Below are 19,794 nucleotides of genomic sequence, written 5' to 3'. Positions count from 1 at the left end.
CGCCGACGGAGGTCGTGAGGAATACCAGAGGTCGAGGAGGAAGTGAACCGAGGTCGAGCGAGCGGCGTCATCGGAGGAGTGAAGTCCGCCCTCCGGAGTCGTCGGAGACCGAGGTAGAGGAGCACCGGAGGTCGGGAGTGAGGATCGCACTCCGGAGTCGCCCGGAGCCTGTGAGGAGGAGCACCGGAGGTCGGGGGTGAGGATCGCACCCCGGAGTCGCCGGAAGTCGACATCGAGGCCAGGCCGGCCGACGTCATCGGAGCCGAGAGCGCCATCGGACCAGAGCCGCCCGAAGTCGACATCGTGAAGAGACTGCCCGACGCCGTCGAATCGGAGGTCGAGATCGAACCGAGGCCACCGACATCGGACCGGAACCGCCTGCCGGCGTCGTCAAAGAACTGACATTGTGCCGAGGCCGCCGAGACCGAACCGGAACCGCCTCACGGCGTCGACACGACTCCAGCGGCGTCGGAACATCAGAAAAAGGGCAGTAAGTGGAGTAGAGGGCGCCTAAGGCCCTGTGGAGACCTGAGAGACTATTCTAAGGGGCTAGGGAGGTGCTGAAACCCATCTGACTGTGCCTGGGGTGAACTGGGACTAACCTAGAGAGGTTGTGTGGAGAAGGAAAGCCAGGGCATTGGTATTTCCCCCCCTTTGATCTACCTCAGTTTAGGCCTCAGCCTTGTCCCAGCCAGGGAGTAGCCTCCCCCCTCAAGCCTTCCACAACCCTACAAGCTGTGCCTGGGCCAAATCAGCCCTTAAGAAGTGAAGTGTCATCTGATTATATGAGGGGTGCTGTATACTTGTAATTATTTATTGGGGATACTGTATTTATTGAATTTTTATCTATTTATTGCTGCACTATATTTATAGGTCCACAGGACTTGTTGGTGTACAATATTTATTGGTACAGTATTTATTGCCTCAAAGTATTTAATTGTCTGTATATATTGCACTTGTATTTATGCCCTGTCATTTATGATCACCCCTATTTATTTCATCAAACAGCCAATATTTATTTGACCTGCACTAATTGAAACTTGTATATTGTGATTGACCTATTTATTTTTCCAATCAGCAACTAAGAGAAAAAGATAAAGAAAGAATATTTTCATAATTTTTACGGTGTAGAGTCGTTTTTGGAACGGATGCACGCATGGTTATTGTATGGGTATATTGTATGCTTAGCACTGCGCCTGTTTCCTGACCACTCGAGCCAAGCTACCACAGTGTGTTCGGGGAGTCCACCACCACCCTGCGGAGTGGGAGTGGGCGTTTCCAACAAAGTATGATAACCATATTTCATAATCATAAAAGATGCAGGTGATTTCGCTGGAGGGAGCAATTGTGCCTCTCTAGTCACAATTGGTTTGTCCTTTTTAAATTACTTCTTGATTTTACCGTACCAGGACTTTTTCGCCTTCTCTGGTGGATCGTAATACATCATTTTCTCTTTTCTGTATTGCTAGATTTCTTCTACGACTGTTTTGTTTGTTTTATCCAATCGTAGTGCGACTCACACTAATGCACCAATCCTGAGCGTCTATGTCACTTTTTCAATTCTCCCATCCCAGCGAGACTCTCACTAACGCACAAATCCGGAGCGTCTACGTCACCCTGTAATTCTCCACTCCTAGCGCGGCACACACTACTTTATCCTTCTAACAAGCTTAGAGAACACCTATTACCTTTCCAGTGATAAGCGTAATCAGAGTACCTTTTGGACTCCTGGTACTTAAGACCAAAATTTCACAGATGACCTTCGCTACCATACACTTCTCTCATACAGAAAATGTTCCTAATGGCAACAAACGACGATGTTACCTAATCGAACCCAGACAATGCATCGTGCAACTTCAATCGTTACACGTTTTCCACGTGTACCTACAGGGCAACAACAATCCCGTCTTTCCCGAGAGCAGCGCTTACCTCTGCTCTACTACGGAATCGTTACAAACTTCCGACTTTCTACATCCCAGAAATCATCAAACAACATGGAATGCAACGCAACTCAACATAGAGTGTTAATACATAAACCAATACTTATCCACAATCAATAATCAAATAAGCAATCTACAAGCAATAAATCACCAAACCAATGCAATATAACTAACATTCTGCTACCAGAAAAACTGATCCAGTGCAAAAATCCACCTGGGAAAAAGAGAGAGAGAGAGCACAACTATACTCCCTGCGTCGCAGACCCGCCGTCACACTAACTCATTCACACACGCATTCATTGGTGGGGCCCATAACACCAACACTCGCACGTTCTCTTTCACAGGTCTGCACACAGGAGGGGGAACGATGCGCCGGACATGTGGGTGGGGTTACCTATAACCTATAGGGAAAGAAAAGTTACTTTACAAATTATACATTAGTCCCTTGTGTGCCCATGACGTGCTGGACACGTCATGGAGCACAGTCGCGCTGTGCCCATGACGTGTCCAGCACGTCATTCCCTGGGGAATCCCTCTGGAAGAGCTTCCCCAGCTCCCGAGGCCCCCCCCTCCCCCTTTCAGTGTAATGACGATCGGCGTGCACGTCGCGCCGACGTCATTACAGTGAAAGTGAAACTGAAATGAGCCAAGACACTCATTTCAGTTTCACTTTCTACGTGCTCTGGGGGCTATCTCAGCCCCCTGAGCAAGTAGAAAGATGGGAGAGGTATCGTTGGAAAGGGGAGAATCTCCCCAGTGGATCCCTGCTTGGGGGTCCCCACAGGAGGGCGATCCCCAAGCAGGAATCTACCCACTAGACACCAGGGAGGGGGGAGCGGCCCCTTGGGCATGGGCCTTTGCTCCCCCCAAACAATTTGGGCATCATTTAGTCTTTTTGACCCCCCTGGGGGGCAGATGGAGGCAGTAGCCCCCAATCTGTCCCCCGGGGAGGCAAAAAGCCCACTAGACACCAGGGAATTTTATAAAAAATAACAATAGGGGTGGGGGCTGTCCAAAACGGGCAGGCCCATGCCCCCACCCCACCCCCCAATAATCACAGTCTTTCTGCCCCCCCTGGGGGGCAGATGGGGCATTGGCCCCTAATCTGCCCCTTCGGGGGGGCAGAAAGCCCACTATACAATAGGGATTTGTTTTCTGGGTTTTTTTAGGGTGGGAGCTGCCCGAAACGGGCACGCCAATGCCCCCACCCACCCACCACCATTACAGCCTTTCTGCCCCCCCTGGAGGGCAGATGGGGCATTGGCCCCAAATCTGCCCCCCCGGGGGGCAAAATGACCACTAGACACCAGGGAATTGTAAAAAAAAAAAAATAGGGGTGGGGGCTGCCCAAAACGGGCAGGCCCATGCCCCCACCCCCCCCCCCAATTGGGCAAGGAAACGTTGGGGGATCCACGCAAGCCATACCTCCCTGGAATCCCCCGGGTGTCTAGTTTTCAGAAATGTGTGGTTTGGTAGGTTCCCCTAGGTGGCCGCCGAGCACCGGGCCAAAATCCAGGTGACCACCCTTGCAAAACCAGGTCGTTTTGATGTAGGCAATTTTCATGTCGCCTCAATACGTTTTGGGCCCTTGCCTGTCCCGGGTACTTGGGCCTCCCACACGAGTGAGGCACCGTTTTCATCGGGAGACCCGGGGGAACGCTGGGTGGTAGGAAACTTGTGTCAGCCCAGTGATGCCACAACTTTCCCACACAAAAATGTGTGAAAAAGGTGATTTTTTCAGCTAAATTTGAGGTTTGCAGGGCATTCTGGGTAAGGAAACATTGGGGGATCCACGCAAGCCATACCTCTCTGGAATTGCCCGGGTGTCTAGTTTTCAGAAATGTGTGGGTTTGGTAGGTTTCCCTAGGTGCCGGCAGAGCTAGGGTTAAAAAACTACAGCTAGGCACTTTGTCAAAAAAGGTTCATTTTTCACTGCGAAATTGAGGTGTGTCCACGATGCGATTTGCGCCGTTTCCTGTCGCGGGCACTAGGCCGACCCACACAAGTGAGGTACCATTTTTATCGGAAGACTTTGGGGAACACGGGGTGGGTGGAAATTTGTGGATCCACGCAGATTCCAGAACTTTCCACCACAGAAATGTGGGGAAAATGTGTTTTTTTGGGCAATTTTTTAGGTTTGCAAGGAATTCTGGGTAGCAGAACCTGGTGGGAGGCAGTCAAGTCACCCCATCCTGGATTCCCCTGGGTGTCTAGTTTTCAAAAATGTATAGGTTTGCTAGGTTTCCCTAGGTGACGGCAGGGCTATGGTTCAAAAACTACAGCTGGGCACTTTGCCAAAAAAGGGTCATTTTTCGCTGTGAAATTGAGGTGTGTCCACGTTACGTTTTGCGCCGTTTCCTGTCGCGGGCACTAGGCCGACCCACACAAGTGAGGTACCATTTTTCTCGGAAGACTTTGGGAATGCGGGGTGGGTGGAAATTTGTGGATCCACGCAGATTCCAGAACTTCCCACCAGAGAAATGTGGGGAAAATGCATTTTTTTGGCAATTTTTTAGGTTTGCAAGGGATTCTGGGTAACAGAACCTGGTGGGAGGCAGTCAAGTCACCCCATCCTGGATTCCCCTAGGTGTCTAGTTTTCAAAAATGTATAGGTTTGCTAGGTTTCCCTAGGTGCCGGCAGAGCTAGGGTTAAAAAACTACAGCTAGGCACTTTGCTAAAAAAGGGTAATTTTGCATTGTGAAAATGTGGTGTGTTCACGTTGGGTTTTGAGCCATTTCCTGTCGTGGGCACTATGCCTATCCCTACAAGTGAGGTACCATTTTTATCGGGAGACTTAGGGTAATTCAGATTTGTAAAGGACCTGTTATTACCTATTGACTTTCGATGCATTTCTGCCTTCCAAATCAAAGACATTGTGTAAAAAAGAAGTCATTCTAAAAAATGACTGATAATTCTCATGCTAGTATGAGTATTCCCAAATTCGGAAATGTGCAAATATCTACTGTTTCTAAACTCTATATTTTGTTCCCATTTCAGAAATACATAGTTGTCTTTCATACCGATTTTTCCATGTACACATTTTTACAGAATAATTACTATATACCCGGTACATAATAAAAAACCATTGCAAGTTGCTGCTCTGTTTTTGGCTCTGGGTTCGTCGGGTTCTTGGTGAACCTACAAGTCCTATATATCCCCACAACCAGTAATGTCCATCGGATGTAATGGTACATTGCTTTCAAAGAGCTGTCATAATTAGAAGAAGTTACAGGTAAAAACGTTGACATGAAAGGCGCTTTTTTCAACAAATTTTCGATTTATCCTATATTTAACTGTTAGTTTCTATAAAGAAACCTTGATGTATCTACACATATGACCCCTTGCTGAATTCAGAATTTTGTCTACTTCTCTAAAATGTATAGCTTTCCAGGATCCATTATTGCTTTTGTACCCATTTCTACCATTAACTGGAAGGAGGTCGAAAGCACAAAAAATAGCAAAAATAGGCTATGTCCCAGAAAAATGCCAAAACTGTGTAAAAAATGTTGGGTTTCTGACAAAATTCTGGTATCCCCTAAAAGCTGGGAAAATGGTGATTTCAGTCCCACAAACCCTTTTTTGATAACACTTGCAGGGAAAAATCCAGATGCTTTCATTTGCAGCCCGTTTCTCCCATTTTCCCCCAAAAAAACTACAATTTGCTGTATTTTGGCTCATTTCTGTGACCCCTCCAGGGAAATCCACAAACCCTGTGTACCTTCAGAATCCCCATGATGTTGGAAGAAAAGGACGCAAATTTGGCGTGGATACCTTATGTGGTCAAAAAGTTACAGGGGCCTCAGCGCGCACTACCCCAAATAGCCAAAAAAGGGCGTGGCACAGGAGGGGGAAAAGGCCTGGCAGCGAAGGGGTTAACATTCGCCACCTATAGATTCCTAATCCTAAACATCAAGGCACTCCGCCCACTTGGTCGATCGGACCAATTAGTTGGATTGGTTGATGTTGATTTAGAACCAGCTAAAACACATTTAAGACTCAGAATCTTTTACTCTCTTTAACGAAGAACCACAAACTCATATTTTCTGTTAATCAATATTTGTTTATCTAAAATTTCATTGTAATTAATATTAGCATTTGTCTCTTCAAAAGTTTAGAATTTCTAGATCAAATTATTTGAATCGCGGAACATCATATTTATCTATTCTGGCTATCAGGGTTTTCTCTAATTCATTGGCTCTGCGTAACCGAATTTTGTCGTTAAATTGTCCAAATAAGCAGGCCAGAGCTCGGAGTCCGAAAGTCCTTTGCTCAGCACGTTACAGTCCCAAAGATTGTCAAAGGACCAGAAGTCGTGCCAGCATCAGTCATCGCCTGTGGGGTCAAAAAGTGTGTGCAGTCATAGTAACCGCCGAATGTCATAGAGTAGCTGCTGCTCCCCCTCCCTATTCTACTACTCTTTTATAATAAATTTCGGGATAACATGAAACAATTTTGGGCGGAGAAAGATTTCTATTGGTTGGGGGAAAAAGTTCGATTTTGGGACAGTCCAGGTTCACATGGATTTTGCTGATATGCTTCCGGTGATGTACCAATTCCGATTGTTGCAAAGTTTCTAAAATCTCCATTGTTCATTTATATCAGTTTCTGTTTTTCCGGGGTCTTTGGCAGTCCACCAATAACCTATCCTTGACAGGAACGGCGTGTACAGAGGTCATTAGGAAGTTCACTGAGCCATCCGAGTCTGCGCAGTAGACTTTGCGCTTCATGATACGGTGGCCACTTCTGAACTCGGCTTCTGCCGCCATGCTTCGATAGGCCCAAATGTCAACTTAAGCGAAACAAACACAAAAGAGTAATTTATACAAATAAATTATGCTGCTAATGTTATACCCTCACTAATCCCTTAATGTATTAGTATTTCCCTAGCATATAGCGACATTTAAAGCAATATATTCACCTTTACGGTCCTCCACGAAGATGCAAACGTCACAAAAGCAACATAAATCATGCGATATCTAATTACTACATATACTACTATTAATATGCGTACGTATTTTAGTTATTAGAGTTATTTGGCCATGCAAATAGCAAGTTCCCACATGTAATTTGTGTATGCAAAAAGTTAGTTATAATATATCACAGCACACAATTAGTATTTTATAATAAGTAGGTTATTCAATTAATACTTTCATGCAAAATAGAGGAGGTATACAATATTTTGCACTACCTGCTCCATCACTGCCTTCACTTCCGAGTAGTTCACTGTTAACTAGCACAGTATTTCAGATGGCGAGGCTTTTTTTTGTCTTACAAGCGTGCAAGACAAAAAAAAAAAAAGAAGGGTGAATCAGCAGCGTGCGAGGAAGCACCCCGCCCCCAGCCTCAGTAAAAAAAAAAACAGAGCGTAGTGTCCCTGAAGTGGACGCCGCGAAAATATAAATAATTAAAATAAGCGGTGTCCCTAGCGGGCGCCGCGCTCATTACAGTAATTTAAAAAAACATACGAATCATTATTAGACAAACGTAACACAATGACCAACGCACAAGCCACATGCCAGTAATGTTAAACAGAAAAGTGCAGAGCCAGTAATTATAAAACAGACCGTCTCACACCACCTGTAAAAGATCCAGTCCGGGTGGGCGGGGCTAAAAGAGGACAGGGCGGTAACCAGGAGGGACTAAAAGCCTCAGTTACAATCGAAAGACGATGTTTACCATAACGAATGATGCAAACCAATCAAAATAACAGGCAGAGCCAAAACACCACTTCTGAAAGTGTTTTGATTACAAGAAGCTCTAGCAGAGCAAGCAACGCATGCGCTGCAACTCTAGGCGAGACCTAATAACTAAAATGAATTTGCCATTGTATAATGCAACTGGTGCTCTTGTAAAATGCTCCAATACCCTCAGGTCGAATTCGCACTATATAAAACTGCAAAAAAAGCCACAACATGCAAATTGTGTCTCTGTACAGTATGTGGCCGGGCATCACATGCACATTGGTGTGCCCTCCTGGTTCATCTCCTTGCCATGCGTTACCACAGCAGTCTTTTGGAAACCCAACCTCTTTTCAGGATCGGAATAGAACACAAAAAAAGGGAATGGCACCAAAATAAGAGTGGCTCCATTAGTGAATTAGAAAGCTGAAAAGGTGCTTTTTGTTTTGCAAAAGGGGCTGGTTTTCAACTTGTAAATATACACTGTATAAGCGTTTTGTAAAGTATGGAAGACTGCATGGGTTTGAGCTTGTTGCAGGCAGTGTTTGATTTTATATCAGGGAAATCAACAGTCAAAACCAACCCAGCAATTCTTAAAACAGGCCCACAAGCAGCCAAACAAATGGTCCACACACCGACCTGCCAGACCAGCCCTTTGGTAACTGACTGATTACCGTAAAGGCCAGTCCAATCCTGCCTCTTTCCCAACTGTAGGGTAGGATCAAAAAAGGCTGATCCCACCTCAACCTTTGACAATTTGGGAAATGTGCACCATCACTGAATCATTCATCACTCGCAGCTGGTGCAGGTAAGAGCGGTGAGGCGGGGCAAAGGGGAAGCTGACAGACGATGGAATAGGGAAAATAAAATAAGGGATTTAAAAAAAAAAAAGAAACCACTTACCTTACGCTCGCCGCTTCGCTGACTCGGCGGCAAGCGCAAGGTAAGTGGTTTTATTTATTTTTTATTTTCCCTATTTCGTCGTCTGTCAGCTTCCCCCCGCCTCGTCCCATCGCTCTTACTTGCACCAGCCGTGACTGTCATTCATAGCCACGGGAACCACTGGACTGAAGCTTAAACCACCTGGGCTGTGTTCAAGTAGAAAGGGCTCCCTATATCACAGAGATGTGTGACCCTTCACTTTTTTAATGGCCATGTAGAGTCAGGACTGAAATGAAAGAAGCCCTGCAAAACCAGGATGGGAGGCACATGTGCACTAGTGCCTGTGCCACCGAAAAAAACATGGTTCTGGATGGGATAATACCTAGTACAGTGTGAAAGGAAAAGTAAAATAAGATGCAGGGAATTGGGTGGGGCATACCTGAGCCACCACAGGATTTGTTGGGTAAATACAGTTTAAAGGAGAAAACCTGGGATCGCCCATGATAGCTATTGGCCAAATCTACAAAGACATTTGCGTTAACCATGTAAGCAGTACTAACACAGCATTGAAGCAAATAAACCATTCAGTAAAAAAACTAAACCAATTCACTCGAAATAAACAACGTTTAATGAACAACAAAAAAGATCAAAATGGGACCAGGGGAGTAAGGACAACATTTTTAAATTCAAAAAGCACCAAACAACACCAAAGCACTAATGTGAGGACCTGAGCAAGGCAGGATGCTGGGACTGGCGAAAAATCCATAATGCTTGTTACAGTGAAACCTGAGTCCTGCTCTAGCCTTTATTTTTGACAGAGACAAACCAAACTTAGGTGCCGATCTCGCTTCTCTAACGGGATCATCAAGCCACCTTTTCTGGCTGTTCAGTTTTATCTTCAAGCTTAGAAAAAAAATCGACCTTCGGAGGACTGGGACAAGGTTCTCAGGCTACCCAAGAAAGACACAACATCTGTGAGCAAATATTTCTCATTTTGTCCTGATTGGATCGTTTTTTTGTTATCCTTCCCTTAGCTACAGTGAAACTTCAGACTGCTTTTCAATACAGTATAACACTTTCATGGGGTGAAATATGACATTATGCAACTCTGAAAACTAAATCATGTAAATGTGCTCTCGGGTTATGAAGATTGTGTATAAAGGGGATTCAAAAAATTGGATTTTCTATTTTTCCTGAAGGTTAGGCAGTTGGCTCGTGGTGTGGACGGTTTTGTCCCCAGACGCCAAGTCACTGGACTAAAACATGTCCATCTCAGCTGTAATGTGATGGGTCATCTGTCAGAAGATATGAAGAGGTGCTCATTGAATGCTATGCTATATCCTGGCATACAGAGATATAGACATCTACTTTTGGGTGAGGCAAAGCGCGTAGATAATGACTCTGCCCTTGCAGCTCTCCTTTCGGCCAAAGCACAGCAAGGAAGCCTAGAGCTTCTTTATGACTAGTAACATGTAACACTTCATTTTGAATGTGTTGTATTTTCCTAACACAAATTCCAATAGGCTTTGTCTATTAAAATGTGTGAGGGGAAATAGCGTTGTATCACCATACATGTTTCAGATGCAATTATTGTTGAAGGCCTGGGTATTTTGGAAGGTAGAGGTAGAGTGAGCTGGAGTATTCACGAGGAGAGTTGAGGTGATTCCAAAAGCTTTTACATTAAAAGGGGGAGGAGGCATGAAAGGGAGGCTTTATTGGAGTGGACTGAGGAAGTGATGGGATACACCAATCCCAGACCAGAACTTGATGTTGGGTCATTTTTGAAATTGTACTACTGAATATTGCAGCAATGAATATCCTGGTAGAAGAATATTGTGGACAAAATATCGAAGCCCAAAATTTCAAAAGGTAAGTGCATATAGAGGAAGTATAGATTTACTATTCCTCTATGTGGATGGATATGTATACCTTCAAGGTACGAAGATGCGGAGTTAGGTATTGAAACTCTATACTAACTTACCTTTGAATATTTTGATTTCAATATGTTGTCCTCAATATTTGCCTCCCACAATATTCTGGCTTTAATATTCAAGGTACACTCCCTTTTTGAGATGTGGGCCTATGCTTTAGACTTTGGAGCTGGGTAGATGAGGTTGCCATGGTAGCAAGACATGGCAAACGACAGACTAGGCTGGCCTGGCAGTACTCATGTACTCTCAGTTTCTACTAACCTGGTGGATGCGTTATTAACGTGGGTCCGTGGAGTTCCCCAAGGGTTATCTTCTATTGTTTCTAAGAACACAATCTCTAAATGTCTCTTCCTTAGACTCATACCTTCTGAAGCCAGTATGAACTAATCCCATCACAAAAAGGTCAGACAGAGCCACATGATTCTCCTGGAAAACCCTGTGGGTGATAAGTACGCTGTACAAATCAACAAACCATAACATTACATAAGATCACATAACGTAACATGTGTTATTTTGGATTTTCCATCCTAGGTGATATATTATTAACTAATGCTGTTTTTGTTCACAGGGCACTCAATGGACTGTTGTCTTTTTAATGCATTTTGAGGAGGAAATGCCCTGTGGCAACATAAGCATAACTAGAAGACATGTACAGCTGACACCCATCAAAGAACGATATTGGGGACGACAAGCCATGAACTACCTATAAGCCAAATGTCCAAACATGGGAATCTGCCAAAATGGAAGGACACACAGGTTTGCCAATTTATTTTTGAAAGGTTGTTTTTATTTGTTGCTGTTGTATGTCGGAGTAAGTGCCTGCTGTCCCAAAAGCTGCCACTGTTCGGATAACACTGGCATGATGGTGGTCTATTGTAACTCAAGAAATCTGGATGAAATTCCAAAGGACCTACCAGCAGATACCGTTTTTTTGAAACTCGACGAGAACAAAATCTACCAAATTCCCAATAATGCCTTCAAACACCTAAACTACCTGCAAGAACTAGATCTGTCCAAAAATGCCATTGAGAAAATAGAGACTGCTGCCTTCAAGGGGTTGGCTGAAGGACTGAAGCTACTGGACCTTTCAAACAATCACATACACAGCATTCCAAAAGAGGCACTGGCAAAGTTAAAGGCCAAAATCCGGCTCTCCAACAACCCCTGGCACTGTGAATGTGCTCTCCAGGAGGTCTTAAGAGAGCTGACACTGGATCCTGAATCCGCCAATGAGATCACCTGCCACACGTCAGTGCAGGAGGAATACACGGGTAAGTCCCTGGTCCAGGTTTTGGATGCAGGCATCAATTTCTGCAATATTCGTCACAAGACCACTGATGTGGCCATGTTCATTACAATGTTTGGCTGGTTCACAATGGTTATTACCTACATTGTGTACTATGTCAGGCACAATGAAAAGGACACGAGGAGGCACCTGAAGTATCTGAAGTCACTGCCAAGCACACAGATCGACAAAGACTTTGACACTGTAAGCACCGTGCTGTAGCACTGGATAGGAAATGTAATGAAACTTAAAGAGAACGCCAGAGTGCCTAGTGTGAAATTAAGATAGTACCATCAGCAAAAATGTATGATGATATCAGATCTTAGGCTATCCAATATTGTGTGCACCTTATGCCAAATTACTGTCAAAGGAGCAAAGCAGAGAATAAGCAGAGGCTAACCAAACAAGGGACATTAGGTTAATTTTACCAGCTGTTACCCAATTGTGGTTGTGTGTGGAGCTTTCCTTAACTTCAGAGGAATATTCTTACAAGAATGTACCTTGCAATTCTTGTTTAGGTTTCTCCACCTTCCTTGAAGAATAGTAGTCATATAATGACATAGGACCTGATTTAGAGTTTGAAGCATGTGCAGCCGTTACAGGTAAGAGCGGTGGGGCGGAGCAGGGCAGGGGGGAAGAAGTTGATAGACGACAAAATAGGGAAAATAAAACAAAATAAAAATAAAACCACTTACCTTGTGCTCACCGCATCACCGAGTCGGCGATGCGGCTTGGGCAAGGTAAGTGGTTTGCTTTTAAAAATGTATATTTTCCTTATTCCATTGTCTGGCGACTTCCCCCTGCCCCGCTCTTACCTGTACTGGTTGCGCCTTGTTTGGGTCACTGAGATACATGTCCCATCCGCCCTATGACATGTGCCATGGGATACACCAAACTTGTAATACGGCGGGTGGGAAATCCATCACATTTGAGACAGAGTAACAAACCTGCCAAACTCTATATTGGGCCAATAGTGTGGACTGACCCCTTTTCAGAGGGAAGATGGGAAACAAATGATGGACGTTTTGTATAAATAAAGGAATATATCATGGGTGGCTGCTCTTGACTTATGACACCAGTCATCCACCAAGGCATTGTGATAAATTCCATAATGTGTACCATGTTACCTTTCTTGGTAATTTCAACCTTTGCTCCCAAAGATCAGAAATCTCCTCACAGAGTTTATATGTCAATACCAATATTCATATGAGAATAATTTTCAGAATGATAACAGGATATTAGCCTAATTGATGTAACTCAAAAGATTTTTGCACGTGTTCTTTTGGGAAGACTGCAGATTTGGATGGAAGATCATAATATACTCACCCCTCTTCAAGCTGGTTTTAGATCCAAAATCTCAACTATAGATTGGTTGTTTAGATTACAACTGATCTATTGGAAAACCATCACGCTGGAGGGAGGTTCTCTCTACCTCACATTCGTGGACCTCAAATCAGCGTTTGATTTGGTAGATCGAGACCAGTTGAGGGACCTCCTGTTAGAGTTGGGGGCTCCAGTTTACCTTTGTCAACAGTTTAAACGCCTCCATGAAGGCACCTTTGCTAAAATCAGATTTGGGAATAGAGGGGAACTTTCAGCTCCGATTCCTGTAGAGAAGGATGTGAGACAAGGCTGCGTTCTCACACCAACCCTTTTCTCCCTTTTTCTAAATGGATCTCTTAGCAGTTAAGGACATAGACTTCCCTAAACTTGCTAACCGCAAAATTCCTGCATTGATGTTTGCGGATGACACGCTGCTCCTATCTAAAACACCTAAGGGGATGCAGCGTGTCTTAGAGAAATGTAGCTCGTTTTGCAAGAAAAGGAACCTTGAAGTGAATATAATGAAAACATGCTGACTCTACAAATTGCCCACATCCTAAAATGGACTACAGGCCCCTAGAGAGGCTCCCTGTTTTTGACTACTTAGGTCTTACCCTAAATGACAAAGTGGAATGGGTGGCGCAGATCACCAAGGCGAACTAAAAATTCATCCAGGCCAGTGGGGGGGATTCTAAAAGTTCATAGGAGTTGCGCCGTAAAGGTCATTGGCCCCCCTGTAGAAATTTACGAAGTTCAAGCAAGGGGTGCCACCTTGTACGGAGCTGAACTTTGGGGTCACTGCCAGATTAAAACCCTGGCAGTGACCAAAAATAATTTCTAAGGCAACTTTTGGGTATCTCTCAAAGTACTCCCTTAATCCCTCTAAGGATGGACCTGGGCATCCTCCCTATTGCCGAAGTGATCGCCTCTTGCCCACTACTCTATTGGCGATGGCTATGGAGCACCCCAGAGCTGGTTAATTATAGAGAGGAATTAAAATCAGTCATGCACATCCAGGGGGCGGGGAAAATCCCCTGGCTGTCCTATATTCGGGATGCTTTTCATCAAATAGGGAGGAATGACTTGTGGTCTTCACCTGAGGAATCATGTCCTGTTACTTCCAAACAGTCACTAACTTCTGCTCTTAAAGAATACCGATTGATGTGCATTAGTAGGGCGACTGAGACATCTAGTCTAACCTCTAGATTTTTAGATGTTAAATTACTTTACAAATTGGAGCCAGCCTTAGACCTCATTCAACCCTTTGTAGCCAAGAAACTGTTCCTTCAATTCCGATATGGGACGCTCCGCCTTTATGCATTTACTAACAACTGGGTGGGGGCCAATAAATGATTATGTCCTGGGTGTAATGAGACAGAAGAGACAGAGACCCAAGTGATCTTTTTTGGTCCTGCATACAAGGCTGCTAGATCTAAATGGGTTCTACAACTTTGTAGGAATTTGGGAATTAGAAATTTTAGAGAGGTTTTTAGGCTACTAAAGTATGATACACATCCGGTCTTTGTTGCTGCTATAACAAAATTTATTTTTGCTTTGTGGTGCAAACGCAGATGTTTAGTGAAAAGTTAGGGTCGAGACCTGGATGGTGTTGTTTTAACTAATATTGTTTTCCTTGATTTTAAATGTCACTAACTGACGTTTACATTTTAAATCATGTTTTTGAGCTTATTTATGTTTTTTTAAATGAATTGTGCCAGATGATGACATTCTCCCTTACGTTGTTAAAAATCGCTTTTAATTATTATATCGGCCCATGCCTAAAGTATTCAATGATTTAATAATCTGAGGGAGTGAGAACCTCTTTTTATCGCCATTTTTTTATTACCTGGGATTAAAATGTTAAAAGTACTATTATTTGTCCCTACTTCCCACTTTCCCTCAATTTTAGTAAGTTATTTTATGATGTTGCATTTCTAATGTTATTTTATTGTGCTTTTATGGCAGTAATTGCCGAAATAAAGTTCTTTTGACTTGACTTGACTTTCTTGGTAATTTCAACCTTTGCTCCCAAAGATCAGAAATCTCCTCACAGAGTTTATATGCCAATACCAATATTCATATGAGAATAATGTTCAGAATGATAACAGGATATGCTTCACGTATTCAGCCCATGTGATCAGAAATGTGGGCGATCCTATGTCTTCTGTTAAATATAATTGCAACCTAAAGGGAAAAAATCAGATTTGATTCTTCTGTGTGTATCTTACTGCAAATTAAAAGTCATGCCATGCTTCTGAATCCTTTGAGAGAAAGCCGATTGATTTAACACTCATGTGTGCGCTACAATAAACTTGGCAAATGTCTTGGATAACCACATGCCTAGGCTGTCTGAATGCACAAAGATATTCCAGAAATGTTGGTACCTTTGAAAAAACTAGTTTCTGCTGACCTTTCCCAGGCTTTTTTTCTGTTGCTGCCACACTGGCCTTTGGGAGGCACCTGCCTATCACAAAATCTCTTTATTTCTCAGTCTGCCAACTGCAGGGTTGTATTTTCTTCCCAGGACTTTCTGGGCTGTAAGTTATTAGTTGGAACACATTGGGGCTAGTCTTTTGACTACAGGTCCCACCACATCCAACTTCTACTGTGAAAAAGAATCCAAAAACAGTGCGGAGAATCTAGCGGTGGTGATACAGTGTGGCATTAAGGGCAAAGTACGAGTGTCAATAGTTGTCTGGATTCAAGTTATTCATTGGGAGAGTGTGCCAAAACAATATCCCACCTCGCACAATGCTGCTGCGAGATATTTTAGTTCATGGGTGGCTTGTGAGCATATTCAGCCACATCGCCAGGAGTTCACAGTGATCTTCAGGGAAATGGACTGGACTGCACTTCTACATCTAGGATAGTCTCCTTCCTACTGTTAGCCAAGAAGTAACTGAGTTACTTTCATAGTCATTTGCTCATTAAACAATGTGGAAGGTAGACAATCACACAGTGACAATTGCACAGTGATAAGAGGCAACGGGGAGTCTTAGTGTGGTAATTTTAAATAACTGGTTGGACCATCACCAGCAAATGCCAATCCTTCAGACTCAGCTCTCGTTCTTAGAAGGGTTCTAGCCGCTTGCCTCTTTACGTGGCATCCCCTTTTGTACATCATACTTTACAGAGATGTCCCTGAGATCACCAAGAGCAGAAGAAGTTTATTATATATGGCTGGCAGTGGGTAGAAATTATAGTCACTTGACCATTGCAATTTTGAATTTGCTTTCAAGATTCTCTAGTCTTGCATGTCACTGCGAGGCTGCCTCAAATAAAGAGGCAAGACCACCACACAATGGAATGGAGGAGAACAACATGTCCAGGAAGCCATCCCTTGAAAAGACAACTGAGAAAATCTTGGGTGGCGGGGAATACTGCAGAGGTGTCGAGCAGGGGTTGATTTATACGCAAACAGTCATGTTATATGACTTGTAGGGATAGGTTCTGAAGTAACATAAGAAGGTTTTCTGCAAATGTGGCGTAAAGGACACCAATAAAAATCAACAAATCTGGGAGTAGGAGCAAAGTTAGTGCTGAGTGTAAGCAGAGGCTGCCACAACACTGTTCAACATGACCACCTTTACTCCATGTCATCACAGACACAGGTTCCAGTCCTTGGCTTGTGACCTATTACTGTCAGGTGTTACTATCACTATTTCAATAAAAACAGACCAGGCGCTCGATCATGAATAGGCCTGGGCGGTCCTATTTACTATTGCATTGGATGGCTGAGCTGGGAATTGGTGGTTCGGCTTGGCGCTGATTTAAATCCTTCCTAGAAGGAAGAGAACAAGAGATCTGGAACGCACCCTATTCTTCATCCATTAAAAGGCTTGCTTTTGGAGTGCCAAAGGGCCCTTTGCGAAGCCCCACTTTGTTTGATATTTATATGGCTTCCTTAGTTAAACTTATTCAATTGCTTGGTCTTGTGACCATTTCATATGCTGATGATACTCAGCTGCTTCTCACCTTTGAGCATTCTGCCACAGATAAGGCTTTGTTATTTGTTGCTTGCCTGAGGCTGTTTTGCATTGAATGCATGAGAGTCGTCTACAATGCAATGCTGATAATATGAAGATCTTGCAATTTGGGAAGGTCAGAGATTACTGGATAAATAATAGTTGGCCATGGGATTTTCCCCACACTCCTCATCCCACTTCGGTTGCTAAAAATTTGGGAATGATAGATGATATGTTATCCTTGCCCTCTCAAATTCTGTCAGTGACAAGCATCTGTTTTGGTTTGTTCCGGTCAATTAGGAACGTTTTTGACATCTTACCTGATGATTCTCAGTGATACACAATGCAACGTCCCACCCTATCTTGGGCATACATAAGAGGGAATCAGTATCTGGTCATCTGAGGGATATACATTGCCTCCCCATTAAGAAAATAAATGTGTGCAATGTGCTAACTTTCTTTCATTGAGCCATTTATAAGTGTGGCCCCTGTATTAAATGTCCAGGATGGTACACTATAATCCTTCTGGAGCTGCTGGTAGAGATGTGCAGATTCCGTCGGGCCAGGCCCAGCGGGCATTTTTTCCTGGTACTCCCCAGCAAAGCATGGAATCAATTTCTGCTATCATTCTGTGACATTTCTCAAGAATTGCTATTTAGGAAAGCTATCAAAACTCACCTCTTCTCTCTTAGCCCATTGGCTGGCCTGTCAGTTTGCTTGTACAGGTGTAGTGGTGGGACATTCTCTGGAGTAGCTGTGCACTTTAGAAATCTTTTCCTTCATTCATGTATGTGGCTGATTTGCAAATTTGCGGAGTTTTCCACACTCCACGGAGGATGCGGAATTCCGAATAACTCGCGGAGCAGAGTTTTTTCCTCACTTACGCTGGCCAAGGTTAAGCTGGCGAGCAAGCAAAATCCAACGCTAGACGACCTCCCAGCGAGGTCTACCAACGTAGGTGGTTGCAGGTGGTTGCGACTGCTCGCTTTGAGAAATCACCCGTTCACGTTGAGGAAGCTGCCGTTCAAGTAGAAAATCTACTCAAGCGGCAGTTAGAAGCAGTGCTCTCTTGCGCTGAAATGATGCTGTTCGCACTTGTTTTCCAGCATGGTGCAAACACCTGGCGCTAAAAATCAGCGAGAACAGCGTGACCTAATGCACTCCGTCACTTGCAGAACTCCGGGAACTGCACCCAGGCCTAATCACGAACATATGCACCTGTGCTGAGTATAGTAATGCACCAATTGTAAAAACATTCCAGTGCCTAAAGCATTTACAATGAACTCACACATTCTCCAAGTTAGTGTGTGAGCTCAGAATCAGGGAAGTCCCTCATCCTGCTTACCACTGGTGCTGTCTGCAGTTCATGCACTAACCCTGAGAATTACAATGTTATGCATATGAACTTTAGACAGTGCAATGCCTTAAACACAGGTGCAAGACTTCACACTGCACCAGTGCACCCACTGATGATTTGGCTCCAAGACTACATACAACACCTATAATTAATTTGTTTGTCACATGACAGCCCCATAGTGAAAATGCTAGTCATGTGGACATGGAGTGAGGTGACCACCATAAGGCAGAGAGATTGGCATGTGAGCAGTGGTGGACTTCAGAAGGTAGAACATCTCTTTCCAAATCGAGCAGGATTTCTACAGGTGCATATGAAGTTTACCAGTCGTTTAGAGAAGTTAGGATTTAGAGAGAGAAAAGAGAAGGTATGAAAACAGAAATGGGATGAATACCTTCCAATACATCTGAAAATCTTTTAACGCATCCTGTTTTATCAAAACATCCATTTCATTTAGCTAGGTGGGAGAAATGTCAAATATAATGGGTTTTCTATGTCATCCCATATGTGTGACACCCAGCTTGTGTTTGATTCCCAACCCATAGCATTATGCATCTTGATAATTGTCAGCCCATATTTATATGGGAAATGTGAAAGTATAAACCTATGGATACTTTATGATAGTTATGCAGATGATTTAAATTTCATAGCGGAAAAAACGTTTGTGTTAAGGTAGATTATTTTGGCCAAGAAATGTAACTTATCATGTAGAGAAAAAAGGAGAAACTATTGTGTGACAGAAGAAGATACTACCGGGTCACAAGTAAGGGGTGGATCTGAGTGGACAGCGCCTCAAGCTATTTTTGAGTGTATGCCAAAACACTTTTTTTTAAATTGGTGTGTGTAAAATTAGCAGAATTTCCTTTGGAAAAATTAAGTAAAATTACATAAAATGCAAATCTGGCTGTTTGCAATATATTTTAATGTGAAATGCATCCTTTTGTCAATTTAGGATGAAACAATGTACTTTGTGCTAAATGAAAGTGCGAAAAAGACCCTCTTGTGTTCTGTCCATTCACGTCATTCCTGTGCTCCTTCAATGGGATTTTTACCAAAGTGATCCCCAATTACGCCAAGTATGTAATGGCATCATTTAGCATAATTTTAAGTAAGCAACACTCGAAATTCCTGAAATGCTGCAAGTGACACCACCTTAATTGAAATTTCACAAGAGCCAGCTTTTTATCACTGTCACCCTGGCAACATTATCTTCATCTGTGACTTTGGCACAGGAGAAGTTGGATTACTTTAACTGCTCACCATTAGTACTGCTATCCTTAACCCTTTACTTTAATTATGTGTTTCTTGCATTCTTAGGTCGTTAATTATTTACACCCATCAAATTGCACTTACTCTGAAACATCAGTTAGAAAATATAATTACATAATTCCACGTATATTTACAAATCTTCCACTTGCCAATATGCAATTTAGCT

The 19,794-nt window shown here is 43.5% G+C and overlaps 1 protein-coding gene across 1 annotated transcript in view; it reads left to right on the top strand.

The window, feature by feature from the left end:
• Window positions 1-15,036, top strand: part of LRRC3 (leucine rich repeat containing 3) — a 58,972-nt gene extending 43,936 nt beyond the window's left edge. Inside the window, exon 2 of the mRNA XM_085648643.1 lies at window positions 11,001-15,036. Within this exon, the coding sequence (XP_085504769.1) occupies window positions 11,157-11,939 (783 nt within the window). The 5' untranslated portion in view covers window positions 11,001-11,156 and the 3' untranslated portion in view covers window positions 11,940-15,036. The remainder of the gene's footprint in view (window positions 1-11,000) is intronic.
• The last annotated feature ends 4,758 nt before the right edge of the window (window positions 15,037-19,794 follow it).

The sequence above is a fragment of the Triturus cristatus genome, chromosome 3_2 (assembly GCF_964204655.1).
Source record: "Triturus cristatus chromosome 3_2, aTriCri1.1, whole genome shotgun sequence".
NCBI classification, from domain to species: Eukaryota; Metazoa; Chordata; class Amphibia; order Caudata; family Salamandridae; genus Triturus; species Triturus cristatus.
This window is presented reverse-complemented; position numbering and strand designations above follow the sequence as displayed.